At 44.1% G+C, this 17,067-nt stretch overlaps 1 protein-coding gene across 2 annotated transcripts in view; it reads right to left on the bottom strand.

Moving 5' to 3' along the window:
- Window positions 1-12,729: 12,729 nt before the first annotated feature.
- The window catches only part of znf827 (zinc finger protein 827), a 67,125-nt gene continuing 62,787 nt past the window's right edge, over window positions 12,730-17,067 (bottom strand). Inside the window, exon 14 of one of the 2 annotated variants that reach the window (XM_040144866.1) lies at window positions 12,730-16,911. In XM_040144866.1, coding sequence (XP_040000800.1) covers window positions 15,882-16,911 — 1,030 coding nt within the window. In that variant the 3' untranslated portion in view covers window positions 12,730-15,881. The remainder of the gene's footprint in view (window positions 16,912-17,067) is intronic. The other variant, XM_040144867.1, reaches the window with a different exon arrangement.

Raw genomic sequence — 17,067 nt, 5'->3', positions numbered from 1 at the left:
AAGAAGACAGTAATATAAAGATACAATAAACAGTAAAATAGATCAAATAATTTCGGTAAAAATAATATAATCCGGGATACGTAAAATGATTCTGGTTAAAAGCCAGTTTAAAAAGGTGTTTAGGTGTTTTTAGCCAGCATCTTAAGATGTGAAGACTATGAACGATGCTTCACATGATGAAGCTTAAGAACTGCGGGTGGAGCGTCTTCTGTTAAACGTGCTGGTGCTACAATCATACCCAGTGTTCTTCATAAAACAGCTGAAGAGCTCAGTCCTGGGATAAATTGACATTTGACGGCTGAGGAAAAAGGCATTTGGCCCAATTAAAATTCAGTGAAGAAATCAAGTTGCCATCCTGAACATTTTGTACTTTCAGTAAAATATCAGAAATAAAGTATAACTTGGAGTGAATACATTTAATGCATCATAGGATAATAGCATCAACAGACAGTTTGGTGCCATTTTATTAAATGCAGATTATAGAGAGTTACAAAAATTAAGATTGGGAGGAAATAAAGGTGTGCAAAAACTCTAAGGTCACCGGCCGACCGCAATGATTAGATTTATTATTATAAAATGTGTGTAAGTGTTCATGATGTTCAGAATGTCTACCGCCTGTAGATGTGAGTGCTTACTCTCTTCAGCCACTAGAGGTCTCCCTGATCCCACTCAGCTCTGGGTTCATTATCCTAATGACTGGGCCCTCAGTGCCAACCACCATCCCCTTTCTAACGCCCCCGCCTCCTGCCCTCCATCCATTCTTCATTGAGGTTGCCTAGGGTGCCAGGTCACTCGGAGGTGAGGACATCAGCAGCTGCCACTCTCCTGGAGCACAGGCTGTACTGTAGTCCTCGCCCTCAGTGCCAAACCGTCCTCGGCTATTCTCAGTCCTTGCTGAAAAACAGAGAGGAGCAAAGCTTAGTACAGGACAGGACAGGAGGGCTGAGTGTGTGACTGTACAGCTTTCAACCTCAACCCTGTCTTTGAAAATAGCCTATATTTCAAGGGGAAAAAAAATCGGGTGAATTCAATACTAATCCACGCTTGTCCTTGCTCTGTCTGCTTTGGGAATAGTGAGCCTGAGCCCCCCAACCGCTGGACGGGCTCCCAGGTCGCTGCTCGTTTGCTCCCACCTCTGTACAAGAGGAAGAATGCCCCTTGAATGCAGATGGATTCATTAGATCTGAGTAACACCCTTCTCCTCCATCATGCTGACACAAACACATACACACTGTAACTGCTCTGGCTTTGCAAAAGGGAACAGTGAGTTCTGCAGCTCTGGACACTCTCCACACACACACACACACACAGACATGAATATACGTACACACACGGTTGTCTCCAGTGTAAACAACACCATGCGGTTTCACTAAGGAAGATTAACTCAAATACTGCTGGATCGTGTTCGGTCATTTTAGCCTAAACACAGGGCCCATCCACATGTGTTTAGCATTTTGCTGGATCTCTTGAATGTAAGCAGAGGACAGAGACTGGCTCTTTGATGAGGTTTTTTCATGTTTAATGGAGGGGGTTACATTGACAGTCTTCCTTTGTGTCAGCAGTCTCAAGTCACAATGCTTTCCTGGCTCAGGACAAAGCAAAACGGTGCCCTCATACTGATGTAATTGCAGTCCAAAAACTCAGCTTTTCCCAATCAAAACCTCAAAGTCTGGAATGAGCGCTGAACAATGGGGCTGCTGCAAAAGTCAGTAAACAAAACAGACACATCATAGCACAGACAGGCATCTATGTTTTTCCTCTTGTTGGATGTGTCGGCGTTACAGTTTGGTAGTTTTCTGGTCAGAGAGCGTGAGGGAAGCCTGACACTGAAGGAAATGTCAGACTGGCCCACCCACCAGGCTGATTTGGGAGCTGTGTCTGTGTATGTGTGCAGTGTGACAACTGGCCATGGGCTGCTGATCCACAAAGCCTCACCCTGTCCCCGCTATGTTTGCTCTGCTCCTCACACACTCCAGCGCATACCACCACACTCGCACACGTGAACGTCTGTCCTGCTCACCTCCTACACATCTTGTACATGCATACAAGCCATCCATCCCTTGTCACATACACTCGCACGCGTACAGCCCCCCCCCCCCCACACACACACACACACACACTGCCTGCCTTGTTGCCCACCCGGCTGCTCCGACTCGGCTGGCTGCACCGCTGTCTCTCTGTAGTGACAGATGAGTGTGTGAGAAGCATTTCCTCCAGGCTCAGGGCTCACTTTCAAGACGGCTGCAAAACGAAACAAGGAACACCACGCTAATGGGGTTGGAGAGCTGCAGCAAAGCCCTCTGTGTGTGTGTGTGTGTGTGTGTGTGTGTGTGTGTATGCTTGCTGTAACACCCCACTCATTATGCTGCTCTGATGGGTCACTGTGCAGCCTCTTTATAAGAAGACCCTTATGGCGACACGTCTTATTATATCAACCGCTGAGATGGATGTTAATACCAGGCTGCTCCGTGCATGCTCTGTAGCCTGTAGAGTGTTGAGATGTGGTTGATATTTGAAGTGTGTCTCATTGCATGGGCTAATTTTATTTAACCTGGTGAAGTCTGTTAGATGGTGCGGTCAGAATGTCCCAGGGAGACCAGTATGTACTCCTGCTTTATTACCCACCTGAGGAGACTTGCTCTCATGCACACATGCACACTCCACTGTTTGCTATGTGTAATTTACTGGGCAGCCTGTGGGCCAGGCCTTCATCTCCAGGAAAGCGCGAATACAGCCTCGGCGCCAGTAATTGGACTTTAGGACTGATTGGGGAACTTGACTGACCCCCGGTAATGGATTTGAGTGAATAATTATTTGTAGTTATGGTTGGAAGATGATATCAGGGAGAGAGAGACCAATCCCACCAGTGTGACTCACCCCTGCCGCCAGAGCAGAACGCTGCCAGCACTCAATTAATGAAATCCAGCTGCTCAGACTCCCCACGTGTAGTGGCTGATCAAAAAAACACACAGGGGTCTGGTCAGAAAAAGGGTTATCTTCTTCCAACCTTTCCCTTTCGAACAACTGGCAGCCTGTGGTCCATCACAATAGTGATTATAAAAAATCTTCTCAACTCCAGGTACAAGACATTAAGGTTGATAATGTCTCCATTATTTTTTAACTGCCCGTGGCAGTGCTCAGCACAGCCCACGGCAGCCATGTTAATGAGACTTCTCAAGATGGCAGGCAGCGCCTCCTCAGGACACAAAATGCAATCACTCTAAATCCAGGACTTTAATTGCCGGCCAAGCCTGCCTAAGTGAAGTCAGCTGTTCCATCTCTGCAGGCGAGTGACTGCATCCTTGAGAACACTCCAACATCATACTCGCACAGATAAACTGGGCTTCCAAACAAATGGGAAGTGATGCGAGGTGGTCTGTCCTGTTAATACTGAGCTTATTTGTCTGGTTTGACGTGTCTGACAGACGCCGAGAACTCGAGGAAGCACCAGTCAGGCTGCCTCTTCTCTTCCCTCACTGCCTTTATGCATAATTTTTAGCTCTCTTCAGAGGCTTGAGACGGGAACGTGCAGGGAGAACAGCAGCCACTCTCCTTACTTTGCTCTCTTTTATCTTTTTCTCGCTGCTCCTTGATTGACCCACTTGCAACGACATCATTATCCTCACCATTCTCCACACTTAAATACGTCTCTCTTTCCTCTCTCCTTCTCACTCTCCTGCTGTCAGCGTTCCACCAGTCGTCCTGTCATATGTCCCTGTCCCCTCTCCTCCTCCTCCTCTCCCTCCATGTTGACCCCTCACTGCCCTCTTGCCAGTCTCTATTATATCTGGCTGCCCAGTGGCCTGGTCGGGCCGGGACTCCAGGCAGCCCATGTTATGACAGGTAACACCGGGCCGCACACTCTCTCTGGTAACATGTGGAGGTCAGCCTGTCATACCTGTCCACAGCTCCTCTGTGCACGCGAGCGCACATGCGCGCACACACAAATGCCGTGATTCGCTGCGTATGGATAACTGCCAGACAGCCTTGGCCATAGCCTTAGATTCAGCAAAAGTGAGCGATGAGGCGCAGTGGAGTAGAAATACCTTTCCCCATTCTGTTCCTTTGTGCTTGCAAACCAATGTCTTTTTTTTCTAAGGGTCTTACATGATGTGTTGCTTTTCCAGCCTTGGCAACCAGTAGAAACGCTATAGCTGTTCCTGTTTAGCACAGAGGAGGAGGGTTTAACTGGATAGTGGCTGTTAACTACTGCTAGACTCCTCTCTCTCCTGGCATGGCCCGCTCTCTGTGTTAATGACCACTCACAGTTGCTGCCCTGAGGGGACTGCAGGGCAGAGTCAGCCAACATCAGACTCTCACAGCACCTCCAGGGCCATCTGCTCAAACAAGAGAAAATATGTTCCGCATATTCTTTGTCTTCTGCATCCATTGTTTTTTGGCTTAAGGGAGACGCCAAGGTACAATTGGTTTCATTCATAACAATTTTTACTGGGATGGGATTGCTTCAGCAGAGGGTCCAAGCATATTTCCCACATGTGTTCCCTGCTCATGATGTCTCATTTCTATCCAGTTGCCTTCTATCAACTAGTGAATAGTGAATAGCCAAGTTTTGTAAGGTTCAGGGCCAGTAATGAGAACAGTCATCCTCCGCCCGACCGAACAAGCTCTATCCACCCTGGACAAGATGGTAGCGCCCCGGTAGTCGATCAGCGGTTTTTGTTATCGTGGCATGTTCCTGGCTCCTCTTCTGATCCAGGGCAATGCCCCGCACTACCAAGCCTGCGAGGGCCAAGGGGCCGGCATGGGTTTGTCACGCCAGGTTGACATTTCGGGGAACTTTGCCAGGACACCACAGCACATTTCGTCCTCCTGGACAAGTAGTGTGGGAGCAAACGTGTCAACTCGGGCAGATGGGCAGGCGTCAGTGCCAGCCTCACTGGACTGTACTGGACTGCTGGCCTGGCAACTGTCAGCCAGCCAGCCAGACGTAGTGCTTCCTGGCACATAGTGGAGGGGCAGGTGTCTCCCTCTAGCAGCAAGCTCTAGGAACATGTGTGTCTACATACAGTTTTTTATGCCTGTGTGTGTGAGACGATAAAAAAAGATCAAAACATATAAGTTATTGCAACATAAGTGTGTAGGAAAAAATAACTGATAGTGTAGAGTTTCAAAACTGCCAACTCTAAAATGAATAATTTAAGCAGACAGTGCAATGAAAGCATGGAAAGGTAAAATGACAAACCCAAACTGAAGCCGAACCACTGTACAGTGCCTTTATTTTCAAACAATTCTCTGATTTTGATATTATGAAAGTCTAGGGCTGCCAATACTAGAATGAAATCCGGTTTAAAACAAAACATAACAAAACAAAAACAAGCCTGAGAGAGAAACAGACTGCTGTATCTTTACTTTTAAGCAACTCTTTAGACTTAAAAACTATCTTACCTGAATGTCTGGGAGGCAGCACAACCCTTTCAACATTTTGATCCACATGGTACTCATCAGGTATATGGACAAGCAACCGTTGCCTACATATTCATCGATCCGGGTTAAATTATGCAGTCAGAGGACCACAGAAATTAGTGTGTAGTGTGGTGTGTACATCTATACAACACCACACTGTCAAGAAAAAGGACAAAAGGGAAATAAGGTCTGGAGTGCCATTATTCGTCATAAATCAGAATGCCACAATTTGAACATACATAAGTAGAGTGCTACAACAACATCCATGCAAATACCCCAGATTAAAATAGATATACCAGTAGAAAGGTGTGGATGAGTTTTTCACTTTTATTAAAGTAACTCATTAGAAAAATAACCTCAAATTTACAAATTTGGCAGACATGGCAACCTAGGCGAGGGTGAGATCTCTAATTGGACCATTTTGGATGTAGCAGAAATAAAAACGCATTCCCATTTCATTTTTATTAGAAACATGACAAATCTGGGCATAAAGTTCGAATTCTAACGTCAAGTTTGTGATTGCATTTTCAATTTCAATTTCAGGCTGCGCATTGTCTGCAAATTTGAATCGGAAGAGTCCAATTCACATTTAATTTCCTTATAATAATGACAGTGTTATGCTTAAAACAGAACTTTATTTGTTAGCGGAGTTTTCTTTTTGTGAGGAATTATGCAAACATTAGGGAACAAAAATAAGCTTAACTTTTTTTGGGTCATATCCCATGCACACACAGTATGGAAAATGAGTCTTCAATTTGATTCTTTTATTAGATGTTAATATCAACATCCCTGGACTTCCATAGATAGTGTGTGTTCTATTTTTTTTTTTTTCAGTATATATCTGCTGTAATAATTTATAAAGCTAATGTACGACTGGGAGGAATGAATCTGTCTTCAGGGGTTACTAGAAATAAACAAACGAAAACAGGTTTAAGGTTTTGTCAGATTATGCATCCTCAAGGATGATTTGTGAGTATATGTACACAAATGCTTGGATGTGTGCATAAATTTCATACAAAATTTATTATCTGTGGTAGCATACACCTGTGCTTATGTAGGGGTTAAGCCTATGTTTTGCTGCACATCACAGCCAGGTCTGGCACGACGGAGGGCCATTAATCTTAGCTTAATCAAATAAATCAAGTGCACTTTAGAAAAGAGCTGTCAGTGTAATTGTTGTGATAGACATTCCCCAGCTACTCCAGGGGGAGCTCTATTGAAAGTTGTGCCAGGGAATGCACACTCACCGCCATCCAAAAAATGCAAGGGCTCCGAGAAAAGATGTAGCCGCGGCTGTTCTCTGAATGAAGACGTGAAGCTTCCCAGTAACACGACGAACACTGCTGAGCGCGACGAGATTGAAGTTTGCAGCCATGTTTTTGCCACAGAGTCCATCATAGTGGGATGCTCGGACAAGGCCACCGCAGTCGGGGGGGGGCCTGTCTTTTTGGGTTTGATCTTACCCAATGTTAAATGCGACCAAAACACCCCTAATGCTCTGCTCTGCAGTTGCCGTTGCCGTCACACGATTTTGCTGAAATGAAAGCCACTGCGGTGTTAAAACATCAAACCAAATCTTCAGCTCCATCCTGTATGTCTGCGCAGAAAGAGCACAGTTTGGTATTTACATTTAAAAGAATGCTAAGCCCTTGCACCATATTGGTGGCTGCAGGGATGAGACAGAGGAGATAATGGGGATGGAAAGTGCAGCATGTGTAAAGGCTGCGCTGCCCTCGGCTTCCCTCTCAACCAGTGAGGGTTAAATGACTATCTGGGCACCTTGGCAACCATTTCTGTGCTGCTTCTTCAACCTCTAAATCTACTGTGAACTGGCCGAACAGCCTGCATTCATCAGTCAAACATGCCTTTGGTTCACTGTCAAAATAACCAGTTTGTTATCAAGGAGCCTTAAAATGTGTTTGCATGTGTTTGATCACACTGGAATAATTTGTGGTTTTTGTTTCAGGTCTGATGTTTTTTCACCAGTTCTTTTTATTGTTTACTTTGTTACAAATATCCTCTCCTACAACTTTATTACAAACATTTGTACAAATATTTCTTCTACATGTTTCTCAGGGGTCCAGCAGATGGTGCCAAACTGTGTGTGTCTGTGTACAACAGCGGGTGTTTGCGTGTTGGCGTTCATGTCTTTAAGCGTGTGTCTTGCAAGAGCGTGCCTGAGAGATGAAGTGTCGCTCACCTTAACATCGGGTATCACAGTAACCAGCAGAGAGAAGCAGGACAGAAGGGTTTTAGATAAAAGACCATACTGTATTTATCCAAGGTCTCAGCAAAATGCATTATGATCACAAGCGCAGCAGTTGTTTGTGCAGATGAAGGGTCAGGGAAGTGGGAGGCCCATATTGTTGTAGAGGACAGATGATACGACGACGAGCCTCCATCCTAAACAAACCCTTGGTTACACCCAAGAGTAACAAAGTAAAAGTAACAGAAAAGGTTAGAAAATGTGGGAAAAAAAGATAGAAAGACATGGATGGATGCGATCTCTGTTAATTTCTTTGACCCACTCTCTTCACAAATGAGAATGGATGGAGGGATTCCTGATGGCCTGATTGGAAGATGGATGAGTGTGCAGCTATGGCTTTAATTGATTGAAGACAGGAATTCAGTTAGGGATAATTGAATCATGGAAATCATTAAAAGTTCAAGTGCATGAGATAATTAGGAGAGCTAACCAGGTTGTAATCAACGCTCAGTACAAATCATCTTTAGGATTCAGCCTAAAAGGAGCTTATTATCTTGCGAGGTTTAAGGTTGCATGACGGTTGGTGTAAAGCATCGAACCGTTCTTTTCACATAAAGGCACATTTACGTGCTTTGAAGCTGCTTTTTGGACGACTCAGATCATGTTTATTAATAAATGACTACTCCGCTTCAATATTTCCGCTTACTTTTTGCTAATTGGTCTCCAGGCCTGTTTTCCCTGCTACAGATTCCCAGGGTCAGCTGGGGGTCAGCGTTCTACTTCATTACTCTATCCAGGGGAATGACGAGCCTGATTAGTTTGTGCTTGACCTTGGGCTATTCTGTTAAGCTCTCTCCAACTAAATCTCCTCACTTCAAATCTCCGCAGACCCAAATCATTGAAATCATTGCGGTAAAAAAAACAAAAAACAGGAATGTGTGTTGATATTTCTTAATGAACACCTAGCTGTATTTGAGCAGGGAGCTTTTACTTGTAAGATGCTGAGGAACGGTGGGCGATATCTTTAGGTTCAGTGTCACAGAAGAAGTGAATGAAATGCATCTCCAACCGCTACCCATGGAAACCAAGTAACCTATGGCTGGTGACTGTCATAGAATGCCATGGTAACAGCTGAGCCTAATAACAGGGGGAGTTGGCTGGGTTGTGTCCTATCTTTTTCAAAGACATGATCATACTTAAGCAGAGCTGCTCGCTCTCTGCCGATTACCATCCTCCTCCTCCCCTTCCTCTCCTCTATAATGTGTTTATCATCCAGTTGGAGTGGCCAAGCACTAGCTTTATATTTGAGGCAGCAGCCAGCAGAGGGGTATGATCTGTCCCCCCTGCTGTTTCAGACTGCCCTAAGTCGGGATATGGCAGGTAATCCCTCCCCCCCCTCACAAACACCCCCCGCAGTGCTTCCTGAATCAGATAGCTGCTGACCCCCGCCAAGTGATGTCTCACCCTAGAGAACGGGAAATGGGCGCAGCGGGGGGGGGGGCAGGCAGCGATGCTATGCCCCTGGGCCGGGCACCAAACATGCATGTAAATACATGTCCCGCCGTACATGGCAAGTGAGTGACACGCCACACAAGCCTGCCGTTCTTCTCTAACTGCTGCTGTCCTGGGGGTACCTCAGTGGTGGAATGTCTTTTTTTCTTGCCTTTTTTTGCACACACTTGTACGTGACATCTTTGTTTTTGGCTTGCACTCAACATGGAATTTCATATTTACAGATTCATTTCGGTGCCTGAATTTTTCAAAGATGAATAGATTTACAAATCAACAAGCAGCCTCAGTGGAGCCTTATTCCGCGCAGTTTTAGCCCTGGCTTCAACCCATGCCAAATCCATTCTAGAGGTCATATTCTTCCATCGTTTGCTCTTTCCTGTTCACCAGCGGTCCTGCTCTACAGCTGGTACTGAAGGCTGTCTAAGGCAGAACTTGTGTGTGTTTATTTTCTCTGTTGGAGCAAAAAAAAAGAGAGATCTGTCTCCACTTAGCAAAGCCTGGGCTCCTTCACAGGCTAAAAACCTTGATGGTGGACGGAGGGGCGGTGAGGAGGGGGGGGGGTCTTGGAAGTAATGATACTGAGCGAAGCGTGCATGGAGTTTACTGTGAAAAAAAACAAAAAGGAAAAAAAGGACGAGGAAAAGAGTATACAGAGTGAGAGGCAAAAAGAGAGATTCTGTGTGATAGAAAGATGTATATTGAGCTAGAAAGGGAAAAAATAAGAGCGAGGTAGATGTAGTGAGCAAAATATAGAGAAAAATAGAGACAGAGAGAGACCAGGCAGCTGGGAGCTCCCACAGACACGCACTTCTGTCTAAGCAGCTTTCCTCTCAGGGCAGGGTCACGGCGGGTCACGACGGGATTACACTTTTGGCAAACAAGAGGGAGCTCCTCTCTCACAAAGCCGTGCACGACTCCCCCATGACTCTCAGCAGCTGTAATAAAGCCAAGGCAGCCTGAACCTACAAACAAAAAGCTAACACGCTATCGATCGACAGCGGCCAACTTTCGTGAGGTGGTGTCGAAAGGTCGACATTGTGCAGACAGCCCGGGCCAGGGTGAAGGGCTATTATTGGGATGAGGGAAAACTCTGGCGTTTGGTCTTATCACAGAAATTCCTCACTTAGTTGAGAATTTCACCAAACTGCGAGCGCAGGAACGGAGTTATTGTTGTCCGGCAAATGAAGAAAAACAGCCCCCGCGTACAGTGTGATATTCCAATCGCAAAATCCAAATGAGGTTTTCTATCCTTTCAATCAATAGCCATCCCCTGCAGTGCCTGCGTGTCTCTTCACTTCCTAATCAACACTTCCACTCGTAGGGAGGTCAGCTGAGCAGGCACACAGTGCCCCGGGCGCTGCTTTGAACTTAATTAAGCAGCTTTAAACACAGGCGAAAAGATTCATTAATACACAGTCAAGATGAGCAGCTAGATGAGAACATGGCCCCTCAACAGAAGAGATTTGGCTTCGGATGGCTGTTGAACCCACATGGGTCAACATTGAGAGTGCGGTGATGTAGGTCCCGCAAGGACTGCCAAATCCCTTAGATTTGATAAGGTTCCACTAAAACTCTTTTTTTTTTTTTTTTCCAGCTAAAACCCCACTCTAACTTATATAAACCCTGTGAATGAGACAGTGTGTATGTGGAGACGTAAACTGCAAAATTATCTGTGAGCACAATGCAAAAAAAAAAATGCCACGAATGAGAGAGAAGTAAAGATGGAGGTTTTCATGTGCCGGGGAGGCTGCAGCGTGCCGCCAGGGTGCTGTGAGGCAGGGCCTGTTAAAGGAGAGCTCCAGACCAAGGTGTTCTATAGCTCGGGGGCTAACGGTGATAAATGAGTCCCTTAATGTCGGCAAACACTTTATCTCTGCTTCATCTGTTTTCATTAGGCTGGGCCAACCTTTGGCTGGGCGAGAACGTGCTGTAACTTTCATTACTACAACACAGAACGGAGAGGGAGAGAGACCTCCCATCAGTCTCATAAAAACACTAGCTAGACACCATGACGGATCCTATTCCTTGCTGTTATGATGGCAAAGCTGATCTGTGCTTTATCTTAACTCATGTCCCTGTCTCCCTGCTGAATGATAACTGCTCTTTTCTGTCTAAAACATCTTTTTAATCTCTTCTCAGCCCTTTTTTTTTTTTTTTTTTTTTATGTCTTCCCTGGCTATTCGCTCTGACAGCAGGACTTGGTACCGGGGCCTTTGCATTCCTTATTAGATGGTGATGTAGGAATTTATTTTATTGTTGTTAAAACAATCTCACCACAAGGTCCATTTAGTAGCTTCTGGAGCTTTGGGTCATTCTGCATTCTTTTCCAGCAGATGGAGTTTTCTGAGTTGTCACTGATTTGAAGGTGTTTAAATTTCTCTCGGTTTTTTTTCTTTTTTCTCTGAGCATTTTAATGACTTCTCATCCGTGTTCGTTTAAAAGCTGATGTTCAAAGTCCATTTTTGACCCTGAAAACAGCAGGTGAGAAAACAGTCTTATCACGTTTATAGTGGCCCTCCATCAGCCAAATGCTGATCTTTTCAGGGCTGGTCAATAAATTAATTGGACTGTTTAATGGATTTTCAGTGTGTTGTATCACGGTGATACTGTATGATCATAATGTCATATCGTTTTACGACATTCTATTGTAAATATTAGTAATTCCACGTTTCTAAAATCATCATTGAAAATAAGTAAGTGTTAAGAATACTGGGCAAAAAGCATTGGCCGATGGAGACAGTGAGATGCAGTTGAAGCCTCAGGAAAAAAGAACCCGAGATTTATTTTCTGACACTGAAACTATCACAATGTTCAGTGCCATAAACTGTGTTCACTACTGTTTGGTTTTACATCACACCAAGACTTTGTAAAACCAAAATGTAAGTAATTTTATAGTTTTCAATAATGGACCCTGAGTTAAAATAGTTTTGCTTCTCAAAGTCAAGAATGGAGTGGATGCTAAATCCTTTACCAAATCTTTTAATATTTTACTATGAATCGCTGCTTAAGATTTAGTGATCTGTGATATTTGGAAGGATTCTCTCACTTAGGGCTGCAAGTAATGGTTATCTTTCTGAATTAATTTACGTCTTGAAATGTCAAAAAACAGTAACAAATGCCCATCGCATGTTCCGAGGGCAGAAGGTGACATCTTCAAATGTCTTGTTTTGTCAGGGCAATAATCCAAAACCCAAAGATATTCAACGTTAAATAATATTGAACAGCTGTGTACTGTGTAACGGCAGAGGAGCAACAAATGTTCATATTTGAGAGGTTGGAATATTTTAGTTTCATTAAACAACTGGAACAACGATTATCAAAATCATTGCCAGTTCATTTTTATCAGTTTTCTAATAATCAAGTAATTGTTTCAGATTTACTTATAGTTTATTTATATGGGTGAGGCATTGAGCATCTTGGTTGAAACAGCCAACTGTGAAGATAAATGAAACTGTTTCGTTATATATTTGGCAAAGCGAAGGAGTGATACTGTTTAAAGTAATTGTAAAATGTGATCTACACCTTTTTTTTTTTTTTTAAATGACCAGAGAAAAGACATGACAACTGACATAATATCTGATGTAAGCTTTACTTTCAAATCCTGTTACATTTAGATCTGGCAAGTCGAACATAAAATAATGCCAAACAAAGAAAACAAATACAAAACCAAAAAAGTACAAATGATCTATTCACCAGTTATCGTCACAACCCTGTACAGCCTTAACAATGGAGTAATAAAAAAAAGCTTTGTACAGCACATACCAATCTTTACCAAGTGCCAAAAGATAAGATAGTTGAGCCTTTTCTAATCATAAAATACAGCCAAACTTAAAGCTAACTGATTGTAGGACAGTGCAGGGTGATGCTAACTAAACGCAACCAAGGGAGTTAGTTTTAAACACAATTAAGTGCTAAAGAACTAGAGCGAGGGCAATGTCATGCATACTCTGAAGTGCTGAAAAGGTAGTCAAGCTTTAAAAAAAAAAAAAAAAAAGTCACTGTGCTGCTTACAATTGGGCAAAATAAACAGATTAAGTGCTTTAGAGTACTGGTTTTCAAAACGAGAGCCCTGTTGCCTTTTTAAACATTATGCTCAAACTGGGGGGGGACAAAGAAGTGCAGCCATTCGTGATTACGTTGTATTAAAAGGCAGACATTTAAAAAGGTGTCAAGAGTGGACACACTTTTTTTTTTTTTCCTCTTTATCTTTTTTCTTTTGGACCCTGACAATTAGTTTGACTTATTCTCAGAAGTCTCAGGTGGTTTCCTTCCACCAAGTGGCACTAGAGTATAAAAGATAACGTAGATAGTACAAGGAGAGTGTGTGTGTGTGTGTTGGAGGGATGTTCCTTTCACTCCAGAGACAGCATGCCAGACATTGACAGAGCAAAAAGGAACAAACAAATAGCAGTGTAAAGGGGGAGACAATCGAGGCATCGCTCCAGTGCAGGACGTGACGGATTCAATCCTAACATCACATCTTGCGGCGAGTTACATTTTGGTCTTGACAATTCATGTCCTCTGTCCAATCAACTTTTTTTTTTTTGACAAGATTTAAGTAGAAAAATAAAAAAAAGCAACAATGATTCACTATAAGAGAATGCATGAGTAAAATAGACAAAAGGAAATGATAGAGAAAATAAAAAACAATCCCTTTACAAATAAGGGATTTTGGCTTGAAGACCACTTAGGAACACAAGTACGATCAATAACGGGTAAAGCTTTTTCAAAATAAAATGCTTGTACTATGCTGCCCCATCTCGCAAAACATACTTCTTTTTGAGCATTTTACGGATAAATACATAGTCTCATAATCACAAAGTGCAGCACTGTGCAAAATTGGCTATCACAATTTAGCCTGGGACCTTTAGTTCCCAGGGAGAGCGTGACCTCTACAGTCTAATTCATGCAATTTGTATTAATTTACTTTCTCCGATTTCACGGAGGCAGACCCTTTTGCACCGCTAGAAATGCCTAAATGCTAAACTAAGGGATGTTGATTGAGTCATTTCCAGCAACTACTGTCTACTTCACATTATAGTAACATGGTGGATCTAAGTTTGCACTTTAAAAAAAAAAAAAAAGGTAAATAAAAGGTTTAAGTGCTTTTGGCTTGAATTGTAACTACAATAAGTGCAATTAAAACTCAAAAGTTTGACGGGAGGGAGGGGAGGGTAAAATGCAGTACCATGTCAGCTGGCCTAACAGAAGCCAGTGCCATTGAACACAATGCTATACAAGTGAATGGCTTTGCTTCATCATTGCACCTACGGGAGCTTTTTCTCACAACGGGTGCTCTATGAATGTTAGTAGAAAATGTTTTATTATGATGTAAAAGGCTCAGTAAAAAAACTGAAAAGAAAAAAAGAAAAGAAAAAGACACAGAAGGCCACTAAACACACTAACTTTCCAACCTTTACCAGCACAGAAGACATCCCTGTTCACACTTCTGTATCACTTCTTTTTCATGTACATAAACAAAAATACATTCATTCAAGTCATTTTGGAACAATTTTTTTCTTTTTTTTTTTACACAAAAATTACAAAAAGCTCCAAAAAGCACCATTGAATCGGCCTGTGGTGACCCTGGCTGCGGGTAGCTCGCTAACCCAGAGCTGGTCACCTCCACAAAACAGTTATCTCATATATCTCTTCTAAGTATAGGTGCGTGATACATAGTTCTGCATATGAAGCTGCACTGATATCCACCCGGTCTCAGAAATAATTAATATTTCCATCTAGTCTCGCATTTGTTGTCTGTAGGGTTTCACTGCTTATTTACCTATAAGTAAAAATGCATTGGCAACATTGTACATTTTTCGATCTAATTGTTGAAAATAAAAGTGTTTCCTGTCATGATAGGTCAGGTTGAAAATTTTCAATTTACAGATTTGAATATTTACATCACCACGGCTTATTTTCTGTTCAATGATATCACAAAAAAACAATCACAATTAGCTAGTAACCCATTTAAATCACATTTATTCTGAGACAGAAGTGATATCAGGCAGCAGCTAGGCATAATATGGTGTCACCATTATACAAAAAAACCAACAGAAATCAAAAAGATGGGAAGGGGAAGGGCTACAAAACTATGTACAAGATTGATAAATAAGTAAGTGCGTGGTTTGAGGCGTTGCTTTGGAAACGTGCCTTTTTCAATGAAAAGCATGCCGTTTCATTGGTTCTGTCGCACCGCTAACACTTCAGGATATCTCGGATTTAGCTTCCTAATGGCAAAGCTAGTTGAAACACAGAAACGGGCATGCTATTTCGATGCATAATAGCAATAGACAAAAATGCACTAAAATATAGCACTTGCAAGTTTTGTTTCGTCTTTTTCAACGTTTTACTGTCAAACGACTAAAGAAAAATATCTATAAAACTGAGATACGTTAGTTTCCTCAGATAATGCAACTGGGTCCAGGTCATTCAGACGTTAAAAACAGAAAACAAAAGGTAGTAGAGGGTAGTAGTTGAAGTAGTAATAATTCAATTGATAGAACTGATAAGAAAAGCAGCTTTTTGATATAAATGCATTTTTAGCATGTACAGCCTTTTGTCTTATAAATGTTTTTTTTTCTTTTCTTCAATATGTTTGTCTGGTCCAGCTTATTCTGCTGGTCTGATTGGAAAAGATGTTGCTCCCACTGCAGTGGTCAAGTGTCATTCACACCACCGTCCGAGGAGTGAGGGAAAGAGTGAGGAGAGGAGGAGGAGGAGGAGGCGGCGGGCGAGGTCAAACAGTCTTGGCCCTCTCCATCAGTCCCAGGTAGGCCAGGAAGGAGTGTTTGTGGGAGGTGGGCGAGGGGGGAGAGTGGGAGGGGGAGGCTGAGTCGGAGGAGAAGAGGAGGGGAGATGTGGCGGGCCGCCATCTGGAGTGGAGGTGCGAGTGGAATGTGAAGCGGCTGTTGTGGGTGAACAGGGTGGTGAGGGGGATCAGGTGCGCCTGGTCACAGTTCCTGTACTGCTCAAACACGTGGTGGGAGGAGGGGAGGAAGAGCGAGGGGCTGCCGCCGCTCGGACTGCCAGGGTTTCTGGTGGCGTCGTTGCCGTAAGCGTTGACCAAGCAGTGCAGAGGGCCTTTTGGCTCCAGCTGCTTGGACTTGCCCAGTGTGAGTGACAGGGCAACGGACTGGAGTGCCTGGGATGCTGTTAGACTCATGAGGGGGCTGTTACTCCCACTCCCGCCACTGCTCCCTCCCCCTCCGCTGAACACGAAGTTCTCTTGGCTCTTCCGCAATGACGAGCCCCACGGTGATGTTCCCTCGAGAGGCAGCTCCTCCTCTCCCGCCTCCTCATCTTCCTCTTCCTCTTCTCCTCCTCTTCCTCCTAAGCCTCCATCCAGTCCCCCCGTTCCTCCACCCTGGTGTTTCTTGAGGTGGCGGCTGAAGACAAAGGGGTGTGTGGTGCTGAAAGGGCACTCTCGGCAGCCGAAAGTCTGGCGCGGCGCATGCTTCAGCTTCTTGTGCAGGTTGAGGTTGTCCTTGCGCTTGCAGCTATAAGAGCAGCGGTCGCAGTGGAAGGGCCGCTCGCCCGTGTGCACACGCACATGCTCGATCAGCTTATTGGCCGTCTTGGACAAGTAGCCACACTGCTCACACTTGTAGTGGTTGCCCAGGCGGTGCCCGCGCATGTGGGCCTCCAATGAGGCCTGGTCGGGCCACAGTCCCTGGCAGATGCGGCAGCGGTACTCCATCTTACAGTGCGTCTTAAGGTGGCACTCCATGGCCGCTGGACGATTGGTGGAGTAGATGCAGAAAGGGCACCTGGGTAATGCAACAAAAGGGACGCGGGGAGGAAGGGAGGACACGACACACAAGAGCAAAAGACAGTTGTAGGCAAAGTGTATGTTCAAAACCACCTAACACAACTTGAAATTTAATAACACAAAATGATGAAGAGGAGAAGGACAGATAAAGGAA

Source organism: Xiphias gladius, chromosome 15, assembly GCF_016859285.1.
Source record: "Xiphias gladius isolate SHS-SW01 ecotype Sanya breed wild chromosome 15, ASM1685928v1, whole genome shotgun sequence".
Classification (NCBI taxonomy): Eukaryota; Metazoa; Chordata; class Actinopteri; order Istiophoriformes; family Xiphiidae; genus Xiphias; species Xiphias gladius.
This window is presented reverse-complemented; position numbering and strand designations above follow the sequence as displayed.